At 32.1% G+C, this 26,369-nt stretch overlaps 2 protein-coding genes and 3 pseudogenes across 2 annotated transcripts; all 5 read left to right on the top strand.

The window, feature by feature from the left end:
• The first annotated feature begins 1,996 nt into the window (after positions 1-1,996).
• On the top strand, positions 1,997-4,709 carry LOC100814157 (cytochrome P450 71D11). Its single transcript, XM_003555522.4, has 3 exons — positions 1,997-3,025; positions 3,385-3,999; positions 4,459-4,709. Exons 1-3 carry the CDS (start codon positions 2,045-2,047, stop codon positions 4,477-4,479), a joined length of 1,617 nt encoding a protein of 538 aa, XP_003555570.2. The 5' UTR covers positions 1,997-2,044; the 3' UTR covers positions 4,480-4,709.
• A 123-nt stretch (positions 4,710-4,832) lies between these two features.
• Positions 4,833-7,713, top strand: LOC100800284 (cytochrome P450 71D11-like; annotated as a pseudogene).
• A 781-nt stretch (positions 7,714-8,494) lies between these two features.
• LOC100800814 (cytochrome P450 71D11-like) lies at positions 8,495-11,305 on the top strand (annotated as a pseudogene).
• Positions 11,306-12,986: 1,681 nt separating this feature from the next.
• Positions 12,987-18,446, top strand: LOC100819847 (pyrophosphate--fructose 6-phosphate 1-phosphotransferase subunit alpha). Its single transcript, XM_003555607.5, has 19 exons — positions 12,987-13,298; positions 13,414-13,586; positions 13,684-13,796; positions 14,011-14,085; positions 14,174-14,287; positions 14,380-14,447; positions 14,602-14,685; positions 15,076-15,129; positions 15,260-15,340; positions 15,425-15,518; positions 15,604-15,677; positions 15,862-15,972; positions 16,070-16,114; positions 16,216-16,272; positions 16,757-16,861; positions 16,962-17,078; positions 17,207-17,310; positions 17,556-17,721; positions 18,046-18,446. The coding sequence occupies exons 1-19, from the start codon at positions 13,209-13,211 to the stop codon at positions 18,172-18,174; spliced, it is 1,854 nt and encodes a 617-aa protein (XP_003555655.1). The 5' UTR covers positions 12,987-13,208; the 3' UTR covers positions 18,175-18,446.
• A 2,635-nt stretch (positions 18,447-21,081) lies between these two features.
• LOC100801895 (pentatricopeptide repeat-containing protein At3g48810-like) lies at positions 21,082-22,692 on the top strand (annotated as a pseudogene).
• Positions 22,693-26,369: the final 3,677 nt, after the last annotated feature.

Consider the following 26,369-nt stretch of genomic DNA (forward strand, 5'->3'; position numbering starts at 1 on the left):
TAATGTTAAACTGGTAGGTAAATTTTTTTAAATTTGGGTTTCAATCAACATCATTATTTATTTTGGTTCGCATAGAATGAGTATTTTTACTTTAGTTATTTTTGGAAATAACAATGACTTATTTCCAAAGTATATATATTATTTACAACTAGACTTTCAACTCGTGCGTTGTATGGTTTTTTTAAAATTATATATATATATATATATATATATATATCATTTTATATTTTTTTATTTATTTAAATAAATAAAAATAATAATTTTTAAATATTTAGTACCATGTTAAACATAATTATCGTATTAATGAGAAAGTTGATTAATTATATTTTTAATTGAGTTAATTTTATCTTAAAAGTTAAGTATATTAACTTTTTTTGTAATTTTTTGTTCATTCAAGTAATAATAGTGATACAATATCTTTTGAAAAATAAATGTACATAAATAAAATTATTCATTTTAATGATTTTTAGTGAATTTTTATAAAGAATCAAGTGAAAAAAAGCAATAAACAAATAATATATTATATTATTTTAATATATAATAATAATAATAATAATAATGTCTACTATTTTATTACATATAATAATAATAATTTCTTAGAAAGTTTTAATATATATTATTTTACAGTATATAATATTATAAATATTTTTTATTTTGTAAAATATATACTTTAATATACATTTTCTTAAAAAATAAAATTAAGCATAATCAAATATTATTTAAATTACTATTAATATTTAAAATAGTATCAAAATTATAAAATTAGAGTTAATACATTTAAATGAATATGGATGAACTTCATTGAAAATTATATTTCAAAAATAAATTAACTTAGAGTTAACATTTATTTATTTATTTTATATAACATTAAATCTTAAAACTCATTCTCATATATATAACGGTTTCTATTAATCTTGTTTAATATGATTCAACAGTAGTTTAATACATGTAACCGTTAAAATCTTATTGGTATCTATTATGTAACTTCATCGTGGCATTAAAATAATCTAAAATATAATTAATTTTTTTTTATCATTGAATAAAAATTTATTTTAGAAAATCTTGTTAACTCTATCATACAATAAATTTTGTAATATATATCTTTACATATAGCTATCTTTATACAAAAGTGAAGCGAATAATATTTATTATTTAATTATTACATTTATAGTTTTTTTAAAAATTAGTTTATAAAATAAAATTTACAATAAAAATAATGTAAAAATTCTTATATATATATATATATATATTAACTATTAGTCTCCTATCATTAATTTATATTTATCTAATTAGTTCTAATTTAAATAGTTAACATCAAATATAATTGTTAATAATTTTATTATATATATATATATGTAATTATTATATTTTTTTATTTTCATATTACATTATATTATTTTATAACTTTAAAGTGATAAATTTAATTTATTATTTTTCCAGAAATATATTTTAAAGTAACTAATTATAAAAATAAATAAATTTGTACATAGATAGTAATATTAAATTAGTGTAAAATTTTACATTTATTTTATTTAATAATTTTTCCTTCATATTTATTTAATATGTAAAATCAAATATTACAAATAAATTAAATTATTATTAATGTGAGAAGTTATTAATTTTATTAAAATATATCAACGACTATTAATTAGTATTACTTTGAATTAACATGGTGACACAAAATGTAAAATATTTTTTTCCTCCACCACTAATATTAATACGCTTAAAATATTTGTCCCATGCTTTGCACGGTCGCCCACTAGTGTATAACATATACAGAAAAGAATTATGCCAAATATTGAATTTTTTAGATGAGTAACTCTACACATGCCACATGCCATGGTTGTGCATAGACATCGATCATCACGACGAGAACATGCGCATTACAAAAAAAGGACAAAAGCAACCAACAAATTATTGCTTTGACACTGCATGGAAAGCCTGAATGCAATAAGGCCATATTAATATTTAATATTTGTGAAAATGAAATATAGTACTAAATTATTCATCATGTTGAAGATTGCAGCACAAGAAACCACTAGAAATGGCAACCAAACTAGTCATCTTCATCAGGACTTTTAGAACCCCTTACTGGTCTCTTGTCACCATGGATTCAGAAGTACTTAACTTATTAGCCCTTATCTTGCCCTTTTTACTCTTCGTTATTGTGGCACTGAAAATAGGAAGAAGAAATCTCAAGAAATCTGAGTCAACTCCAAAAATACCCCCAGGACCATGGAAGCTACCTATCATAGGGAATATACTCCATCTTGTTACATCTACACCACACCGAAAATTAAGAGACTTGGCCAAAATATATGGACCCTTGATGCATCTCCAACTTGGGGAGCTCTTCATAATCGTTGTTTCCTCAGCAGAGTATGCTAAGGAGATAATGAAAACCCATGATGTCATCTTTGCACAAAGGCCTCATAGTCTTGCTTCAGATATATTATCCTATGAATCCACAAATATTATTTCGGCACCTTACGGACATTATTGGAGACAGCTACGAAAAATATGCACTGTGGAGCTTTTCACTCAAAAACGTGTCAATTCATTCAAGCCAATAAGAGAAGAGGAGCTCGGCAATCTTGTCAAAATGATTGATTCCCATGGAGGGTCTTCTTCCATCAACCTCACTGAAGCAGTACTTCTGTCAATATATAACATCATTTCAAGAGCTGCGTTTGGCATGAAATGCAAAGACCAAGAAGAATTCATATCCGTGGTAAAAGAAGCCATAACAATTGGAGCAGGTTTTCACATAGGAGATTTGTTTCCTTCTGCTAAATGGCTTCAACTTGTTAGTGGTTTGAGGCCTAAGCTTGATATAATACATGAAAAAATTGACCGGATACTAGGAGACATCATCAATGAACACAAAGCAGCAAAGTCAAAAGCCAGAGAAGGCCAGGATGAAGCAGAGGAAGATTTGGTGGATGTTCTCCTAAAATTCAAGGATGGTAATGATAGAAACCAGGACATTTGTTTAACTACTAACAATATCAAGGCTATAATCCTGGTAAGGATAGTAACACCTTCTAAACCCTTTATTTTATGAAGATAATTTCACTCCTTTCAAGAAAACTTAGAAAATTATTTAATACTAGCACCAGAATATCTCACACATGGGCTCTTCAAACTATGCAGCATATGATGATTTCCGTGTTGTCTTAATGGATACTTTCTGCATATATAATTGTTGACATAGTTAACAACTACACAGTTAGTTGTACATCTGTACACGATCTGAACAGTTGACCTTCGAATCATCATTTCTCTTTATACTCTAAAGTACACTCCTCACATTTGAAAAGTCAAATCCATAATCTCTTTGGATATCCTTGCATTAGCTTAAGCTCGCTGATAATTACTTTGTAGGACATCTTTGGTGCTGGAGGTGAGACATCAGCAACTACCATAAATTGGGCAATGGCAGAGATGATAAAGAATCCAAGAGCAATGAATAAAGCACAACTTGAAGTAAGAGAGGTATTCGACATGAAAGGAATGGTTGATGAAATTTGCATTGATCAACTCAAATATTTGAAATCAGTTGTCAAAGAGACCCTAAGGTTACACCCACCAGCTCCTCTTTTACTTCCAAGAGAATGTGGACAGACATGTGAGATTCATGGGTATCATATACCTGGCAAAAGTAAGGTAATTGTAAATGCCTGGACAATTGGAAGAGATCCAAACTATTGGACTGAAGCAGAGAGATTTCATCCAGAGAGATTCTTTGATAGTTCTATTGACTACAAAGGGACTAATTTTGAGTACATTCCATTTGGTGCTGGAAGAAGAATATGCCCTGGCATCACACTTGGTTTGATAAATGTTGAGCTGACACTTGCATTTTTGTTGTATCACTTTGATTGGAAGCTTCCAAATGGAATGAAAAGTGAGGACTTGGACATGACTGAGAAATTTGGAGTGACTGTTAGAAGAAAAGATGACCTATACTTGATACCTGTCACTTCTCGTCCTTTTCTGGTAAGATAACCATACAAGAAAAATCTATAACCTTTGAGTTTGTAATTAGCCGTTAATTACTGAAAGAAATTTTGCATCTATGTTGACTTTAGTAAAACTGAAGATTTGTAATGCATCCCCCACGATGTTTTCATCATTGTTACTGTCTTATTTCAATAGTATTTTTCAAGGAATGAAACTACTTTGTCATTCTACTCTTTAATAAATAGTCTTCAATTCATCAGTGCCATTCATAATTCTGCACATCATAAATGTCTTACCATTAATTACTACTTTCAAATTAAAAGAAAGGGAATGATCATCCAATTGATGAACAGAACAAATGTAAACAAGGAGAAATGTGTATGAATCAACCAAACATGCTCGGTAAACATAGATAACAAATTGGCATTTACCATTTTCTAAAATCTTGTGTTAGGAACTTAGGAATTAACAGAAAAGTTGTTCACGATTTTGCAGGGAACTGGTGCAGAGAAATAAGCAGTGCAGGCAAAGAAGGCTGAGTAAGATTCAGTCAGAGGATCAAGAAATCCCTAATGTTGACGACACATATTTTAATCTGATACAGAAACAGTTAATATTATTTTATATCATATAAAAAGGATTTTAACTTCATCATAGGCCTCAATTTCACTATTCTCTGTAAGCATTGTAATTTTTGCTTTATTTCAGTTTCAAAGAAATATAATAATTCAGGACTGATTTTTAAATATGTTCCATTATTCTAACCTTCATGGATGCATATGCCAAGGAACTCGGAATGATACAAAAATGCTGGTAGTACCCAAATATAAGCAACATTTGTACAATATATATTCTTTTCTTTTTGTTCCTCTACATGTATTTTTTTGTTGTCGAATGGAAAGGGAGCTACGCTCCCGTACGTACGCTACACAAGCTTATTCACATGGATTTGGAACTCCTGTAGACTGTAGTTGAGAAGTAACTGCAGGGAGTGCAGTCTAATCTCTAACCATACACATCGATGGTTACGATTCATGCAGTTCAAAAATGAACTGTAGAAGATCTTGGTCCATGCTAACAGGTGGGCCATATTATTATTTTCTAATACTTGTCAAAATGAAATAAACCGCAAGATTTTTTATAGTACGAATACGAAGTTTGCACTTTGCAGCAGCTGAAACCACTAGAAATCAGTGACAATAGAAGCCAACCAAAACATTTATCTTATCTAGACTTTCAGAACCAAAATAGTAGTCTCTTATGGCGCCATGGATTCTGAAGTACTTAACATATTAGCCCTCGTCGTGCCCTTTTTCCTCTTCATGATTTTGGCACTGAAAATAGCAAGGAATCATACGATAACTGAGTCATCTCCAAAGGTACCCCCAGGACCATGGAAGCTACCTATCATAGGAAACATACACCATCTTATTACTTCAACACCACACCGAAAATTGAGACTTAGCCAAAATATATGGACCCTTGATGCATTTGCAACTTGGGGAGGTCTTCACAATCATTGTTTCCTCAGCAGAATATGCTAAGGAGATAATGAAAACCCATGATCTCATCTTTGCATCGAGGCCTCACACTCTAGTTGCAGATATATTGGCTTATGAATCAACAAGTATTATCACGGCACCTTACGGACGATATTGGAGACAGCTACTAAAAATTTGCACGGTGGAGCTTTTCACCCAAAAACGTGTCAATTCATTCACATAAAGGTCTTTCTATCAACCTCGCTGAAATAGTAGTTTTATCAATATATAATATCATTTCAAGAGCCGCTTTTGGCATGAAATCGCAAAACCAAGAAGAATTCATATCAGCTGTAAAAGAATTAGTAACAGTTGCAGCGGGTTTTAACATAGGAGATCTGTTTCCTTCTGTTAAATGGCTTCAACGTGTTACTGGTTTGAGACCTAAGCTTGTGAGGCTGCATCTTAAAATGGATCCGCTATTAGGAAACATCATCAGTGAGCACAAAGAGGCAAAATCAAAGCCATAGAAGGCAAGGATGAAACAGAGGAAGATTTGGTAGATGTTCTCCTGAAATTCCTGGATGTTAATGATAGTAACCAGGACATTTGTTTAACTATTAACAATATGAAGGCTATAATACTGGTAACGATAATAACATCTTGAAAATCCTTTCTTTTTGTGAAGATATTCTAACTCCTCTCTATAGAACTTAGACAAATGTTAATATTTAATTTCCATGTATCATTGGATGCCTTCTGCATATACTTCTTGAATTTGAATCCTTCCAAATTGAGACGTGCCATTTATAGGATCAGTGCAAAGTTATAACTGCTAAGTATTGATATATTTTAACAACTTCAAAGATTTGTATACATGTGTACATAATCACAATCTAAACAGCTGATCTTTTAATCATCAATTCTCTTTATACTCTAAAGTACACCTTCACATAATTAAGTCAAATCCATGACTCTTGTTGGATATCCTGATTCCTGATAATTACTTTGCAGGACATCTTTGCCGCTGGAGGTGAGACAGCTACAACTACCATAAATTGGGTAATGGCAGAGATAATAAGGGATCCAAGAGTAATGAAGAAAGCACAAGTTGAAGTGAGAGAGGTATTCAACACGAAAGGAAGGGTTGATGAAATTTGCATCAATGAACTCAAATATTTAAAATCAGTTGTCAAAGAGACCCTAAGGTTACACCCTCCAGCTCCTCTTTTACTTCCTAGAGAATGTGGACAGACATGTGAGATTGATGGGTATCATATACCTGTCAAAAGTAAGGTAATTGTGAATGCTTGGGCAATTGGAAGAGATCCGAAGTACTGGAGTGAAGCAGAGAGGTTTTATCCAGAGAGATTCATTGATAGCTCTATTGACTACAAAGGGACTAATTTTGAGTACATTCCATTTGTTGCTGGAAGAAGAATATGCCCAGGAAGCACATTTGGTTTGATCAATGTTGAGCTTGCACTTGCATTTTTGTTGTATCACTTTGATTGGAAGCTTCCAAATGAAATGAAAAGTGAGGACTTGGACATGACTGAGGAATTTGGATTGACTGTTACAAGAAAAGAGGACATATACTTGATACCTGTCACTTCTCGTCCTTTTAGTTACTAATTACCCGTTTACTAATAAGAGAAACTTTGTATCTTGGTTGACTTTAGTATAACTGAAGATTTTGTAATGCATCCCCCCCCATTATGTTATCATTGTGGATACTGTGCACATCATAAATGTCTTACCACTACTACTTTCAAAATCAAGGGAAAAGGATGGATAATCCTATTGATACATAGGACATATAAACAAGGAGAAATGTGTATGCATCAACCAAACATGCTCAATAAACATATATAACAAATTGACAGAAAAGCTGTTCAAGATTTTGCAGGGAAATGGTGCAGATAAGTAAGCACTAAGCAGTGCAGGCAAAGAAGGCTGAGTATGATTCAGTCCCAGGATCAAGAAATCGATCCCTAAAGTTGATGATACATCTTTTAATCTGATACAGAAACAGTTTGTATTATTTTGTAAGTATATAAAAAAAGATCTTAACTTCATCATGAGGCCTCAATTTCACTATTCTCTGTAAGCATTGTAATTTTTGCTTTGTTTCAGATACAGAGAAATATAATAATTCCGTTCTCATTTTGTAATATGTTCCATTATTCTTGCCTTTATGGATAATATCTGATCATCGAACTAGGAATGAAACAGAAATGTGTAACTACAATACAGACATACAAATACAACTAGGAATGAAACAGAAATGTGTAACTATAATACAGACATACAAATACAACTAAGCATCAGCCTTTTGTAAATATGTCACCTTTTGCTTTAGTCTTTCTTCCTCTTTTGTTTTTTGTCTTTGCAAGTATTTTATTTTTTTATTTTAGTCCCTTAAAATATGACTCTTTTGCCACTACAACTACTACCACCACCATGGCCGATACCACCACCACCACCATCGACACTACGCTGCCATCGCTACTACCATTACCACCATGGTCAACCACCGCTACCTTCCCCAACAACATTGTTGTTGTCACATGGCCATTGTCATTATTACTATCACACAAAAGTACTCATAAACTAATTTTAATAAGATAGGAAACTTTTAAAATGAATTTATTTTGAAACTAAAAATTGAAGAAAATCTAAAATCTGGTTGTTGGTTTTAAAATTTTTTAAACTTACTACTAAAAACTAACCCAAAAGGGGAAACATTCTCAAACTTATTCTGAAAAAAATGAACTACTGCCCCCAAGAAGACAAAAACAGCCAACAAGTGTCGTTGCTTCACTAGAAAGTCTAAATGAAATAAGGACATGGTTTGTAAAGTAAAAGTATCATTGTCTTTTGGTAGATACAGTATTAAATAGTATGGTCATATCATTAAACTGTTAATATTTGTCTATATTTACGAAAACAAAATAAACCAAAGGAATCTTATTGTAAAGTTTACAGCAACAGCAGCAGCAGAAACCAGTAGAAAGCAATAAACGGCAACCAAAATCCTCTTCTGTATCATGGATTCTGAAGTACTTAAAATGTTGGCCGTTATCATGTCCTTTTCCCTCTTCATCTTTGTGGCACTGAAAATAGGGAGCAATCTCAAGAAAACTGACTCATCACCAAAGATACCTCCAGGACCATGGAAGATACCTATCATAGGGAACATAGACCATTTTGTTACATCTACACCACACCGAAAATTAAGAGATTTGGCCAAAATATATGGACCCTTGATGCATCTCCAACTTGGGGAGATCTTCACAATCATTGTTTTGTCACCAGAGTATGCTAAGGAGATAATAAAAACCCATGATGTCATCTTTGCATCAAGGACTAAAATTCTACTTGCAGATATAATTTGCTATGAATCCACAAGTATTATTTTTGCACCTTATGGAAACTATTGGAGACAGCTACAAAAAATATGTACAGTGGAGCTTTTAACCCAAAGACGTGTTAATTCATTCAAGCAAATAAGGGAAGAGGAGCTCACCAATCTTGTCAAAATGATTGATTCACATAAAGGGTCGCCCATGAACTTCACTGAAGCAGTCTTTTAATTAATAAATAACATCATTTCAAGAGCCGCTTTTGGCATGAAATGCAAAGACCAAGAAGAATTTATATCAGTGGTAAAAGAAGCTGTAACAATTGGGTCAGGTTTTAACATAGGAGATTTGTTTCCTTCTGCAAAATGGCTTAAACTTGTTACTGGTTTGAGGCCTAAGCTTGAGAGATTGCATTGGCAAATTGATTGGATTCTTGAAGACATCATCAATGAACACAAAGAGGCAAAGTCAAAAGCAAAGAAGGCCAAGGTGCAGCAGAGGAAGATTTGGTTGATGTTCTCCTAAAATTTCAGGATGACAACGATAGAAATTAGCTTAACTATCAACAACATCGAGGCTATAATCCTGGTGGTGAGTATAACAACATCTTCTAAATCCTTTCTTTTATCAAGATAATCTCACTCCTTTCTATATATAGAACTTAGATAAATGTTTAATATTTACAACAGAATATATCTCACACATGAGCTCTTCAAAATTGTGCAGTATGTGATAATTTCCGTATTGTATTATTGGATGCCTTCAAAGTGAGAGGTGATTTTTAGAAGATTAGTTCTAAGTTATAAATCTTAATGTGAAAATCATTTATCACAATCTGTACAGTTGATCATTCAATCAACAGTTCACTTTATACTCTAAATTACACTTCTCACATGACTATATCTCTTTGGATATCCTGATTATTACTTTTCAGGACGTCTTTCTTTGGTGCTGGAGGTGAGACATCTGCAACAACCATAAATTGGGCAATGGCAGAGATAATAAGGGATCCAAGAGTAATGAACAAAGCACAGAGAGGCATTCAATATGAAGGGAAGGGTTGACGAAATTTGCATCAATAATGAACTTAAATATTTGAAATCGGTTATCAAAGAGACCCAAAGGTTACACCCACCAGCTCCAATTTTACTTCCAAGGGAATGTGAAATGACATGTGAGATTAATGGGTATCATATACCTTTAATGATTTGTTGTTTTTCCATTTTTAATATATTTTTGGCTGTACTGTTTTGGTACATCCTCTTTTGCTTAGAACCACTTCTTGCCCCCACAAGAAGTAAATACATAATTATAATTTTATAATCATATTTGAATAATAATTTTAATTTTAAAAATTAATATAATTTTATAATTTTAGGAATAATTAAATATAATTTAGCATAATTTAGTTAAAATTATATTTTCGTAACTTGTAAAAAAATTAAAAGTTATTTTTAAATCATATATAATTTCAATGAATAGTAATTTTTCCATTTGAACATAATTTATATGATATCCCTATTATTAGTGTGTATTAGCAGTAACTAAATAGAAGTAATTAATTTTATAAAGTACAGTAAGAAATAAAACAAAAGTGTGGATAGAAAAAAATTAAAATAGGAAGCTTCCAACAGGTTAGGAACGTACTCCCTTTTTCTATGGTCATGTACAATATATATTAAGGGAGATAAATTATTAAATTTATCATCATCTAGATTTTTTTTTTTCTTTTAAAAGGTCTATTACCATCTAGATGAAAACCATTTAGTCTAACCCTAGTCAAATAAAACAAATACATACATTTACCGTTAATTTGTCAACTGAAGCTATATATGCTGAATGCTTTTTCTTCCTCTAGAGCATAGAAAATTCTCTTCATTTTTTTCTGCTTCTGTGGGTTACGACAAATCTAGGTAGACTATTTTCTGTAAATGTTTTTATCATAATAGTAAAGTCACATCTTACGATCGAGTACTTGAAAACTATGGTTGACGATGTTAAAGGAAAAAAGAAACCATAAAAAATAAATGCAACTTTAGTTAATAAATTGCAAACTGCGAAGTACTTCACGTGAGAAGAATCAGAATAATACACCCCCTAGAATATGTGAGTTTGTTTATGTATTGAAATAAAATTGGATTTTGACAAAGTGAAAACGTTGGGAATTATAGAAGGGGTATAAAATAAACTTTGTTGTTGGGGTCACAAGCTATTGTCTTCTTAAGTTCTAGATGCTTTGACCATTGAAAGGATATACTAGAGAAAGATCGAATACATTTTGCTCCTGGACACAGAAATTCTCCACTCTCTAGTTTTAGAAAGGAGAAAGATGAATTTGATGTCCTCTTTCAGAATAAAGACGCATGCACGTCCACAGTGGTCAAAAAGAAAAGCACGTTTACGGTTTACATTAATTACCCATTCAACTCATACATGTACCCGAAGATTATGACTGGCTCTGATTATAGAAGTTGTAAACAGGAAAGTAACAGTTAAGTAAAAAACAAAATCAAAGAAATTATAAAATGCATAATTTAAATAAGTCAAGTAATTTATATGTGGGGAAAATAATTTTAAAATATAAACATTTATTTTGTATAATGCATAAATTAAAATACTAATTATAAGAACAATTGTAATACATAAAATCATATTGACTTGATTTGTATCTCTTTACCTCAAAATCAGTCAAGTCAATTGAAAAATATGAATTGAGTATCAAATACCTTTGGTTAGATAAAAAAAAACTTATAGAATAAATGTACAACATAAGCCAACCAAGAGGATAAGATTCTCTATTAAAATAATTAAAATTTATTGTAAATCATCCATTTTAATAAATTTTGCTTCTCATTCAATATAAATCGGATAAAGAATCATTAAATGAGAATCAAAACTTATAGAAAATGATGATTTTCAGTAAATTTTAATTCATAGAGAGATTCTTAGAAAGAAAGTATTTGGGAGAACTTCACTAGCAATTCTCATTCAATAATTTATGTTAAAACATTGGTGACAAATTTGGATGACAAATTAATAATGGACTAAATTTGCTAAATGTTTAATGCATGGAGCCAAATGTGCAATAGAAGTTTTTAGGAACTAAAATTGCAAATAAGAAATTACATGGACCAAAATTTGATTGAGTTTTTTTTTATTTTTAGATTAGGTGAGTTAGGTATATTACAAGATTCACCAAAGTTATGATAGACGTGAAACTAAAAAAACACTTACAAATTAAACGCTTACATATAGTGGAATTTAAATATAACTAATTTTTGTTAGTAAAAAATGATGATTAAGTTGATCCTTGCCCACATGACTAATCTTTGACAATAAAAAGATGATGATTAAGTTAAGATAAATTAGATAGTTAAGAGAGAAGAAAAGAGGAAAAGATGGTAGATTTGATTTCCTCTACTAAGAATTAATATTTTTTTATATCTATATTAAAGATATTTATTTAAATATTTATAGATAGTAAATAAAGAAAAAATAAATTACACATTAATAATGTAAAATAAAAATATTTATTTAAATATTTATAGACAATAAATAAAGATTTTTTTATTAAAAAATATAAAATAATTCCATAGGATCATCTGACTACAAATAATTAAAATCAACAAGAATCTTATCTATAATTTCAATTTGAAAAAGAAAATGCTTATCAAGCAATCAATTTATGGGTGTGGCGTGTGACACCCAAGCACACCAAATTTGGAGGTCAAATATAATTCAACACCAAATTTTGGGCGCACCCATTAATATTCCTAAGGAGAGGATCTCAATCGAAGCATAATAACCTTTTGAGATCAAACACATACGATCCGCTCAAAATTCATCATACTTTACTTTAATAATATTATTATTAAAACCATAAAGCAAATTTGATTTCTTTCTACCTACTTTTTCTACTACCTCGGAAAATGACAAAAGCATAAGCCAGAGGGAAATAAAGATAAGAATAAAAAAATCAAAAAATGAAAAAAAAATGGCTTTCATCAATGAAGGCATGGTAATGGTAACAACACTAGGGTTGAAAAAAATATAAGGCGAATATTCCAATAACTAAATGGTAAAGATACCCGAATCCGGTGGGCTTGTTAGGTCAGTTATTGTTGGATTTGGATAGATGAGTCATTTGTTTTGAAAAGGCAAAGAAAAGAAAAGAAAAAGGAAAAAAAATAAAAACCGAGTTGGGTAGGTGCAACTTAAAAAGGATACCCTACCCATTACTCAACATTTTCAACCAACACAACACCAAATAATAGTTACACTAACACACAGTAGTGAACAACAACTCCAACAACAACAATCAACAACAACAACAACGTTGTAGTGTGTTGTTTTGTTTTTTAGTGCAGTTTATTTTTTTGGCATCAAAGTGGTTGAATCCATGGATTCTGATTATGGTATTCCCAGGGAACTCTCAGATCTTCAAAAGATTCGGTCTTTGTACCAGCCAGAGCTCCCTCCTTGTCTCCAGGTACTGACTGATTTCAGATCTTGTGTTTTTCAGTGGCTGTCTGAGCATTAAGGGTCTGTCAAGTTTTGATTTTTTATTTATTTTGGTGATGACCCTTTTGAATTTTTGGGTGCAGGGAACCACTGTGAGGGTTGAATTTGGTGACGCAACCACCACTGCTGACCCCACTGATGCACTCACCGTCTGCAGGGCTTTTCCTAACACTTATGGACACCCTTTGGCTCACTTTCTCAGGGCCACTGCCAAAGTCCCTGATGCTCAGATCATAACTGAGTTCCCTCCTATTAGGTCTGTGTGTCTGGTTATCATGCTGGTGTGTCTATTGCATTGTTGTGAATCTGTTTATGTTTTGAATCTCACAATGATGTTGTTGCTGTTTTTGTAGGGTGGGGATTGTCTTTTGTGGGAGACAATCTCCTGGAGGGCATAATGTCATTTGGGGTATCCACAATGCTCTCAAAATTCACAATCCCAACAGTGTTTTGCTTGGATTTCTTGGTAATTTAATTTAATTTGCATGATGGATCTTGAGTTTTTTTCTTTAAATGATGAAAAAGTTGTATTTGGATGTCTTAACTATGTTTTGATTACTTTGAATATTCCTATATCTCATGCAATGTATTACACACCAGCATATACTTTCACCTTGAAATACAGATGTTTGTTAGACAACTGAATAACTTGGTCTGCATTCGCTTATTTCTGTCTGCAGGTGGTTCAGAAGGTCTATTTGCCCAGAAAACTCTGGAGATAACTGACGATATTCTTTCGACGTACAAAAATCAAGGTTGGTTGTGGCAAGTGAAGTTGTTGATGCTAGTCTGTCAATTGTGTTATTAACACCTTATAATCATACTATGTTTGTTCTTTTGTAGGTGGTTATGATTTGCTTGGGCGGACGAAGGATCAAATTAGGACCACAGAACAAGTTAATGCTGCACTTGCTGCATGCAACAATTTGAAACTTGATGGCCTTGTCATAATCGGAGGTATGCTTGAGCATCTCGGCCCTTCATGTATGATTGATTATTTTTACATCTTAAAAAGAGGTGTCTAAATGTTGTAATACATTATCTTTCAGGGGTGACATCAAACACAGATGCTGCACAGCTTGCTGAAACATTTGTTGTAGCAAAATGCCCCACAAAGGTGTTTTACTAGCTGATCTGGATTTTTTCATTTTGTCCACATAGATACAAAAGAGGGGCTGTTTTTAAATCTTTATATTTGGGATTTCTTTTATATTCATAGTTAGTTTAATTTCAATTTACAATTTATTAATCATGGTAGTTGGATTCTGCAGGTGGTTGGTGTTCCTGTCACTCTGAATGGAGATCTTAAAAACCAGTTTGTAGAAACTAATGTTGGTTTTGATACAATTTGTAAGGTATTTGTCCTGTAATGATTAGATTTATAATTTAAATATTATCCTTTGTCTTAACATATGATGAAGCTCAATATATTTTCTCTTCTAAATGCTTTATATAGAAATCGTGATATTATGAAGCTGGTAATCCTTACATTGTATCACCTATTATGAAAAGCAATAATGGCCAATTTATCTTCAATATGATAGGTTAGCAAGTATTAGGAATTCTCCCCTCTCTTTGGTGCATTGTGTTTGATAAAATAATTGCATATTCTCATTGGAGAGGGCCTTTCTCTCTTGACCAAAAAGAAAGACAGATTGGGATAATTGAGGCCATGATAGTTTGCAAAATTATGCTATGAAATAATGAGCAAATGAAGTACAGTGAAAATTTGCTTTTATTTTCAGGTTAATTCTCAGCTCATCAGCAATGTCTGCACTGATGCTCTCTCTGCAGAGAAGGTAATGAGTCTAATGTATCTTGCTTTTCTCTGATATCAGTGTGGGTGTATAAATAAATATATAAAGTAAGTGTTTTATTTTTTCATTAATTTTCTTTTCAATAAGTCTCTGAATGAAATTTCTTTTCTAGTATTATTATTTCATCCGTCTTATGGGACGCAAGGCATCACACGTTGCTTTGGAATGCACCCTCCAGTCCCATCCAAATATGGTGCGTATTATTGTCTTGATCATTTATGGCTTAATGTGTTATGGTTCCATGCTGACAAACTGTTTTTTTATATGCTTTATGCAGGTAATTCTTGGTGAGGAGGTTGCTGCATCAAAGCTTACCCTTTCTGAAATTGCAAAACAGATTACTGATGCAATTCAGGCTAGAGCAGAGCAAGGTTTGAACTATCTGAATTGCTCTCTCTCTTGTGTGTGTGTGTGTGTTTATTGAGATCTAATATCACATTCCTCTGTTTTGTTCAGACAAATACCATGGAGTCATTCTCCTTCCAGAAGGGCTGATAGAGAGTATTCCTGAAGTGTATGCCCTCTTGAAGGTACTCCCTTTCTCAATTGTCAAGCCCCATCTGAGCACAAAGCATAATGAAATTTGTCAATCAAGTATACATTGTGGACTGTTGAACCATCAGAAAATAACAGTTGTTGTCATTGCTGTTACATATTAGCATTACAATTTCTCTCTCCTTTGATAGTTCCTTCCAATACCTTTTTGTACCTCAGGAAATTCATGGTTTACTCAGACAAGGTGTTGAAGTTGACAAGATATCTTCTCAGCTAACACCATGGGCATCTGCTTTATTTGAATTTCTGCCACCCTTTATTAGGAGACAGGTAAACTCAATTATTGAGTTAAACACTGGCTGGTCTCGTGTGAATTTAGTTCTCAAGAGTATGGCAGAAAATTTGATTATGATCTTTAATGCTGCAGTTGCTCCTTTACCCTGAATCCGACGACTCAGCACAGTTATCACAGGTAATAATCATAAGATACTTTGCTTGTTTATATGAATTGATAGAGAATTTCAGGTTCCTTCATTCATGTCTTTGTTCTTGCTTCTTTGTAACGACTTGCAGATTGAAACTGAGAAATTACTAGCATATCTTGTGGAAGTCGAGATTAACAAGCGTCTGGTATGGTCACTCAATCTCTGTTCCATTCCGTCTCTAATGTTCCTCTTACTGGATTCTCCATTACTTTTGCATTTCTGCTGAATATTATCATGAATTTATTTTGTGTTTTTTGCAATGCATAGTATGATGTATATACGCAACCCTTGCTGTTATTCTTGGAGCTCCTTCACAAGCTATACCACATATTTCTTTTTTTTACTCCTATTTCTTGTGATTTGTGAAAATTTAATATTTTGTGACAAAAATGGTGGACATTTTTGGAATAATTTAATACTGTTTTGGAATCATCATGAAGGATCAAGGATGTGTCAGTTATGAATGATATAATCTTGTATCACACTTCTTATAAAATTACAATGATTAATTTCATTTTGTTGATGGTCTGAAAAGCATTGTGGATTGGCTTTAATTGCTTTTAGTGACTTGAAGGTAAATTATCCTCTGCTGCCCAGATGTTTAGAATATTTTCTTTTTCCTTTGACAGAAAGAAGGCACATACAAGGGGAAGAAATTCAATGCCATTTGCCACTTTTTTGGTTATCAAGCTCGTGGATCTCTGCCATCAAAATTTGACTGTGATTACGCATATGTATGCTGATTCAGTTACCTTTGATTATTAGTTCGTCTAATCAGTATCGTCTGTAAGTGTTTCCCTCTTTTGTTAATTAACCTTTTGATATAATTTTCAGGTCCTTGGGCACATCTGCTACCATATACTGGCCGCTGGTCTAAATGGATACATGGCAACTTTAACTAACCTGAAGAATCCAGTAAACAAGTGGAAATGTGGGGCTGCTCCAATTGCAGTATGTCTTTGTTTTTGTCATTATTTTTCTTGTATTACCTACTTAATGGGTTATTCATGATGGTTGTGTACCATATGCCAATGCTTTCCATTGTCTCATGTATTTTGCCTGTGTATGATGAACTGTAGTCTATGATGACTGTAAAGCGCTGGTCTCCAAATCCAGGAGCTACATCAATTGGAAAACCTGCTATTCATCCAGCTACTGTGGACTTGAGAGGCAAAGCATATGAGTAAGATTTTTTGTCATGCTGTATGATGCATGTGTGCATATGCCTGTATATTGAATTGAAGACTTAACTAGTGATTTTGTTTACAAATCATCTTGGTCTGCTTGATTTTATAAATCTCTCCGCCATTGGGTGGATTATTTGTAATGGGAACACTTAACTGGTTTTTTTCACCTCTGCTTGCTTGGTCTCATTTCTTGGTAGTGACTCTATTGAGGGCATTATCTGATGCATGATATTGATTGCAGGCTGTTGAGACAAAAGGCACAAAGCTTTCTTATGGATGACATCTACAGAAATCCAGGTCCACTTCAGTTTGATGGTCCCGGCGCAGATGCCAAGGTTATAACTCTTTCTGTTGAAGACCAGGACTACATGGGCCGCATTAAGAAACTTCAGGAGTACCTTGAACAGGTCTTGCCAATTAACCTTGTTATTTTAACAGCACTAGAGTTTAGGGCATATTTTTCTTATTCAATGGTGAGTGAGAAATTCAAATTTAATGCAATGTCTCTTGTGCAAGACTTCAAATCCAGTGACTGGTCGTCCTCATTGTGTGCTAAATAATTAGTTTTTATATTAATGATCATTGGCACCTTTTCTGGCATGTTGGAATTAGGACCTAGTTCTTGAGTAATAAGTTAACTCTTGATCCACATGTTGTTTCTATAGTTGGTATCAGGCATAACATTTTTTAAGACATGGTAGTTTTCATGAAATTTTTTCTTATAATTTCAGGTTCGAACCATTGTCAAGCCAGGATGCCCTCAGGAGGTTTTGAAAGCTGCTCTAAGCGTCATGGCGTCGGTTACCGAAGTTCTAGCTGCAATGTCAACATCTTATACCAACACCCTGGCATCCCTGTGAGAGTAGCAGATGGAAGTTGTATTCTTCCATAAAAATTCTACATTTTATAGCCATGGAAGTAGTTTTTGATTGGAAATAAGAGTTATAGCTGACATGGTGCACGTCAACGTGAGATGAGATTTACTGTAATCAAAGTTTTGGCTCTCTATGTTCCCAACTGGGTAATTTTTTTGTTTTTTGTTTTTTGTTTTTTGTTTTCAAAGACATGTGGGATCCATGTGAAATTGTTTGATAACTTAGCTTGCTGCTTGAAATTATTATTGTTCTTTTTAGGACATCTCTTTTGATATTCCAAACATTATATTTGAGGTGTTTTCTTCCTAACTTTATTTGGTATCCCATAATGAAATTCCGACCCTTTAAATTCTAACTTTCAGAACTAGCACGTGATTTAACCTGTAGTTTATAGTAGAACTTTGCATGTGCATCAAACACGTGGAAAATGGATTGTTCTTTTCAATGGGAAATTGAGACCATTAATATTGTTGACTAAATTATACACAAGCAAGGCAACTGTAAATAGTTATTGGGGGAAAAGTTACCTTTCTCCAATCACTTTATAAAAATAAATGTTGTTTGTTGGTCTGAGTTCCAAGGACATTGATTAAGAAATTAAAATAAAAAATATTAAATATAGAAATATAAGAGTGTAAAAAAAACTATGGGCATCATAATTTTTTGTTATCCAATAAAAGAATATATACTTAAGTTTCTTAAAGAGTAAGGACACTCTTTAACATCTCCTAAAATAAATTTATACTTAAGCTTCTTAAAGAGTAAGGACACTCTTTAACATTCTCCTAAAATAAAATGTACTTGCCGACTAAAATGTTAGTACCATAATTTATACATTAAGAAAGTTTATATTTATTTTATTTTACTAATCCCATTTAGAAAATAATGCCTTTAATTGAAATTTGATATAAAGAATAAAAAAAATCTTTAATAATAGAATTTTAATTAAATAAAATGTATTTTGGAAATGATATCATTAAATAAGATAAAAATTAATTAAAATTTATTTATATTTTAATCTATATTGAGATTGTTTATCTTTGTTCTGGAAGGAGTAATATGGAAGGAAGAAAAAGAAACGAATTTAATTTGAGATTGAAGAAATGTTGATTTTGATTTGATGCTAGTAGAAATTAGTTCACTGATTTCTAGATTTTATTCTAAGTGATACCATTTGCTGATCGTGAGTTTGAATGTTGAATATAAAATTGGACTTGTAACAGGCAAAAGACATTGGAGTTTTTTTTGAGTAAAAAAAATTGCTATATTCAAATTCAATTATTATAAAAAAAATCTTGTATGAACATTATAGTATATATCCTAGATGTTTAAATAGTAGTTCTGACCTCTTATTTCATTGTTTGACAGCTTTATGATATGACAAATTTGTATTAAAAAGTATTAAAATATTGGTGAGACCCATTTAAAATGAAAAAAAAATAAACTGAGTAACAAATTAAAATAACAATGCTGCTCTCAAGTGCCTCACTTAAGTTGCTCTCTAAGTCCAAGATGCTTTTACACAATTTATTTGTTGTCCAAATTGGCCTTTGATTGAGTTTTTATTTGTTTGCCAAGGGTCATATTTAGCCTTATGACTATCATGACTCATGAGACAATGAAGTGAACGACATTTCGCTCATTTATTTCTTATATATTATTCAAAAAAATAAAATAAAAATACGGATTAAACTATAGCAGTATTTGTTGTCTGCACTATGGATATATTTGACAAAAACAATAAATAATAATATATCCTATAGAAGTTGAACAAATCACATAGTGCAGGAGCAAATCACATTTTATCTCCACAAATCACATTTAAAACATTTATTTAAGATTTGAGTTGTATAATCTTTACCCAATAATAATAATTATTATAGAACACTGTTTGCGTATTTTGGTTTTGCATTTTTCAACTATTGACATGTGTCAACGTCAAATAGAAACAAGTAATACTCACTTTTACTATTGGGAACATTTTTTTACGTGAAATTATAAGAGATTGTGGATCATCAAAACAGATCCAATCATGCATTGTTTGCATGAATGTGCGTGAATCCATTTATGAGTGAAAGACTGTCAGATTTCGAAGCATAACAAAGAAAGAAAAAAGGAATTTTAATATGACAATAAACTTTTTAATTAATTAAAATAAATAAATTTAACTTCCCAAGCACACTCTCAATTCTATTTTTCTATTTTTAAGCATTTATCTTTATTTAATCTATTTCTTCTATTTCTATATTATAAATTTGAATCCTTGAATGATGAGTTTTCAAGAATTATTCTTTAACGATAATTTTCTTTTTTTGATAAGAATACTTTTAAGAGTTACTATCAAACTTTTTAATTTTTTTTAGATAAGAATACTTTTAAGAATTATTTTTAATTTTTTCAAGTGCACTTTTTAGTTTTAATTTTCTTTAAAAAAATAAAATAAAAAACAAAAATAAAAACTCTTTCTCGACTATCTCAAATTATCTTTTTTTCCCTATAAAATTATCTTACTTTTAAGTTTTATATTTATCCACACAGTAGATTTTCTGAACAGCTTATTCTTTCAATTCATCATTTTTATTTATATTTCTAAATTAAATTAGTAATCATTAATAGTTAAAAACAACTCTATATCACAACATGATTTTTTTATCATCTTTAAAATATAATTTATGTTAAAAATTATTTATTTATTATAAACTTTATCCATATAAAAATAAATATCCATTCTATACATCACGATTGCTACTAGTATTTATTTATTTATTAAATTAAAAAATTAATTGAATTTTCTCTAATCACCTTTGACACTATCAACGATTCCTTTCACTTTCTGATAATCACAACACATCATCGATTCCTTTCACTTTCTGATAATCACAATTCACAACACAAACATCCTTCGACTCGTTCATTCACCAACAACAACAATAACAATGTACCTCAAAAATGGTTATTCCCTGTTACTCAAACACCGCAAACCACCCTCACTCCCTCTCGTGCTCGCCACGCGCCGCACCCTCGACCCAGCATCACCACCTCCTCCTCCCTCCACGAGTCCCACGTAGCACACACGCTCCGCCGCTAACCCAACGTCTCTCACGCGCTGCAACACTTCCAGTACTTAACCAACACCCTCGCCTTCAAGCACACGCCTTTAACCTGGGAAGAACCTCCGAACTCGACGCGCTTCACTATCTCCTCCACCAGATGAAAATCGAACCGATCCCATGTTCCGAAGACTCATTCATATGCGTTCTGAACTCTAATAAAAAAGCTGGATTAGGTGAACGCGCTTAGAAGATGTTCTATAGGATCAAGGAGTTTGGCTGTAAACCCACTGTCAGAATTTATAACCACTTGCTTGATGCTTTGCTTGGTGAAAGTGAAAATAGGTATCATATGATTGATGCTGTTTACGAGAACATGAACGGGGAAGGATTGGAGCCTAATGTGTTTACTTATAATATTTTGTTGAAGGCGTTGTGTAAGAACGGGAAGCTGAATGCTGCCTGCAAGCTGCTTGTGGGGTTATGGTTAGGGAGGGGGTTAGGCCGAATGTTGTTGCTTACAACACACTCTTGAATGGTTTGTGCTGCAGTGGGAATGTGGCTGAGGCTGTGGCAGTTTGTGATCGGATGGAGAAGGATTGCTTTTGCCCGCTGAATGTGACTGCTTATAGCACTCTTGTTCACGGGTTTGCCAAGGCTGGGGATTTGCAGGGTGCTTCTGAAGTGTGGAACAGGATGGTGAATTGTGAGGTTCAGCCTCATGTTGTGGTTTACACGCCCATGGTGGATGTGCTTTGCAAGAATTCTATGCTTGACCAGGCTTATCGGCTTATTGATAATATGGTGGCTGATGGTTGTCCTCCAAATGTTGTCATATTCATCACGTTTATCAAGGGCTTGTGTCATGGTGGGAGAGTACGGTGGGCAATGCATGTTGTTGATCAGATGCAGAGATATGGGTGTTTGCCTGATACCAGAACGTATAATGAGTTGTTGGATGGCCTGTTTAGTGTGAATGAGTTTAGAAAAGCTTGTGAGCTTATAAGGGAGTTGGAAGAAAGGAAGGTGGAGCTAAATTTGGTCACTTACAACACTTTTATGTATGGATTTTCCAGTCATGGAAAGGAGGAATGGGTTTTGCAGGTTTTGGGGAGAATGTTTGTAAATGGAGTGAAGCCGGATGCCATTACTGTTAATGTAATTATTTATGCATACTCTAAGTTGGGTAAGGTTAGAACTGCCATCCAATTTTTGGAAAGAATTACAGCAGGAAAGGAATTGTGTCCTGACATAATAGCACACACTAGCCTTTTGTGGGGTATCTGTAATTCGTTAGGCATTGAAGAGGCAATTGTGTATCTAAATAAAATGTTAAATAAAGGAATATTTCCCAATATTGCTACTTGGGATGGGTTAGTTCGAGGTTTTTGTTAACAAATTGGGCCATATGGGACCAATCCGCATCTTGGATGATATCTTGGGAAAAGGATAATACTAAATGATTTTTCAGCTTCTAATAGATATTTTCAACAGTATGTAACAGATGATCTTGTTACCATACAGTGTACGCCTAGTTTGGAGCAGGATCAGTGGGTGGTCTGTGTGATAGGAAAGAACACTTGGTGAGAAATCATTTGTTAGGATCCCTGAAACTGGTTCTGACTTTTGAGGGATAAAGATAAGAAAAACAAAGAAAGGAATGGAAAAAGAATGTTTCGGCAGCATTTGTAAAATTATAGATAAATAACGTAAGGAGAAGATTCTCCTTCCAAAGGTTTCCCCATGCCATCCTAGGAAACACGCAGAGTGAAAACCGGTAGCAGAAAACTGGTTTGAACAATTTGTAGCCATGATTGAATTTTGTAACCATAATTGACAACCTTGAATGTTTTTCCTATACAAGTTTTTGAAATAGTTAAAGGGAAAAGGTTGCAGTACTTATTAGCATTTTTATAACAATAATTCCTCAATATTGGACATCCATATGCTGAATTCATATTTCATATGGCAAAATTGACATCAAAAAGAAGAAAATAAGAACTGGTAACTTCATTTTTGCATCACATGCAAATAAACATAACTAGCTGAAAAGTGGAAATCAATAAAATACGTAACGTATCAGAGAGGAAAACCCCAATCTTGACTTACATAGACCGTCCTTGACTTTCCATGATTTTGAAATAGATGGGTGGTCCGTGTCAAATTAGAAAAATCCAAACAAGGTTGAACCTTTTTTCTTGAGGAATTTGCTAACAAATGATTGAGCTCTATTGAAATCTCATATTGACTAAACACAAAGGCATGTTTATAAATAATAATAAAAAAACGTTAGAAAACACAAAGGTAACAACAAGAACTCAAAACGTAGAGAGAAGGACAATGAGCCAATGAGCATAGGGAAGAATGGCAGTGATAGAAGCGAAACTCACAAACAAGTCACAACATAGCAAATAGCAAATACAAAAGGTTTTTTTTTCTTCCTCTTTTTAATGGGTGGGAAAACTGTAAGAGAGAAGCTAAATTTGTACTGTAAATGTGAAAGAGAAGTTAAAAGGATTTAACTTTCAAATAAGATATAGTAATAAAACTAAAAAAATATTAAAGTATGAAGAAGGAAGCCGCAAGATAATAATAAAGACACGTAGTGTTATTGGTAGTTATCAATTCCACATGTTGTAAATGAATGATAATAATAAAGATATTGTGATGATTCAGTTGTAAGATGCTTCCTTCCTTAAGCTGAACCAGAGGTGCCAGGCTTCATGGATAGATTGGAAAGTGTATCCGCTACTGGTTCTGGTCCATAGCTCTTCCTTATTTGTGTGTTCTGTAGAATCTGTAATGTCTTTTTATTGTCGTTTTGCCGTCTGAGACAACTTTTTGGTCAATCCATTCGGTCAACTTTGAGTTGATTATTAAAAAATAATCCGGTTTACATTTATTTATATTTGGTTTAAATATGTTTTTATTTCTAATAAATTTGAAATTTTTTAATTTTGGTCTCTGAAAGTATTTTTATTTACTTTTAGTGCCGATAAATGTGTTTTTTTTTTAACTTTTGATTCCTATAAAACTTTTTTGTAGGTTTATATCTTTTAAATTTTAATCCTTTTAAGATTTTAATTTTTTTTATTTTTAGTCCCCATAAATTTGTAGTCACAGAAATTAAAATTGAAAAAACATATACTCACATAGAATAAAAATGAACAAAAAATAAGGACCAAACTTAAAAAAAAAAAAAAAAAAGACACAAACTTATAAGTACTAAAGTTAGACTCTGCTTATGTTAAAAAATTAGACCCTTTGTCAGTAACCCAAGTACTTGAATTGAAAGAACAGTAAATAATTCGATTGATGGAGTTCAAATGATGGACCTCAATGGCCTCAATTTCATTGCTAGTTTCCAGACACTCCACAGCTAGATTCCTGAGCCTCTGTGTGAGTCTCCTTAAGGAAGTTTCTTCCTTAAAGAGTTTCCATTCTAATGAGACTAATAATTATCAACGAAGGCAACTTAGGTCTAATGCTGTGCTCTATATTTCCATCCATAGTTCATAAGCATGTTTGCATCCTGCCATTGGTTTAATTATGCTTTGGTCGTTACTCCTAATAAGTCCTAACTAACTTACCCCTAATGAATTTGAAACAGAATATAACTACTTCTGCCTAGACTTAACCCTTTTACACTATGTTGTTTCAGTTATTTAATTATGCTTTGGTCATTGCAAAAATGTAGTAATTTAGTGTCGTTTTGCTGTCTGAGCCAGCTTTTTGGTCAATATCTTATATATTAAAAAAAATTGAAAACCTATCTTATGTAAAAAGAAAAGGTAAAAATAACTAAATCCTACCTTATGACTGGAAGAAGAGAAAAAATAATAATCAAATTGTATCTTATATAGAAAAGATTAAGAAAAATAAATATAATAAATATTCATTGACAAAAAGGAAATAAATACAAAATATTAGAAGTTAATGTTTTAAAAAATACTTCTTGAAGTAAAATGATAGAATTTATTAAAAAAAATTATCAAATAATTAAACAAATTTTTCAATTAGTAAAAAAAAATAGAAAGTAACTCAAATATCTTACAAAATATTAAAAAAAAAATAGTTAAAAAAGATAAGTGGAGCAAAGTAAGGAGTAATAACACCACCGATTGAAAACAGAGTTAGGAGATCAGAGCCATGTAAGAAGTTGGTAGCGATTCGAACGCTTAATTTCTTACTTTCAGAACCCTTTATAGTTCTTTAGTAGTTAAAGAACGTGATAATATCTTCATGGTGGGTAAAATAGCATGAGCTCTCATGGATTTTCTTTGTAGAGTTAAAAGAATGGGAGAATTAGATCCAAAACCTTTTCAAAATTAGTGATTGAAAAAGTACTCAGATGAACAATGTGCTAAGTTTTGTTCAGCATGGGAAGAGAATTTGAAGGATCCAACTTGGAATCCTTTCAAAAAAGTTGAGGTCAATGGCATATTACATGTAGATGGTTATATATTTTCTGATAGCACATGGGTCCATTCGTTTCAATGACTATCAATGGAAGTGAAGCACCAATTTTAAATCAGAAAGTTTTGTTGTTATAATGTTGACTTCATATGTTACATAAATAAGGTCAAGTAATTGTTTTGAGAATCTCACAATTTCAAGACACATTAGATGAAAATTGAAAGGTGAAGTTTCTATTAACATGATGTTTAACTCATAAATATTCTCTTTTTCTCTCTTATATTCAATATAAAGTTAAACAACTTATTAGCAATAGTTGTTTATGTAAATAATTCTATTCAATTTTAAGTAACTCAAAATTATGGGTAGCACACTTAAATAATATTTTTTTGATAAGCAATTTTCATTGTGGATGTTCTTTATACTAAAATATAATCCAAGCGATGTAAAAAAAAAAATGTAATCCAAGCAAGTGATGTTTTTTGGATAGTTCATCAACTGAACACTTTCATCATTAACAGTAATTTTCAGTCGTATATCCTTTATTATAACAATTATGTTTCGTAACCTTGCATTTCATCCCTTAACCTAAAAGAAATGAGCCAAAGCCAATTCATATTGTTATCATTCTTTTTTCAGTTGTAAGATGATTCCTTCCTTCATTCCTTCAGTTCTAAGAGGTGCCAGGCTTCAGGGACAATAATATATCTGCTG

Source organism: Glycine max, chromosome 20 (genome assembly GCF_000004515.6).
Source record: "Glycine max cultivar Williams 82 chromosome 20, Glycine_max_v4.0, whole genome shotgun sequence".
In the NCBI taxonomy this organism is placed as follows: domain Eukaryota; kingdom Viridiplantae; phylum Streptophyta; class Magnoliopsida; order Fabales; family Fabaceae; genus Glycine; species Glycine max.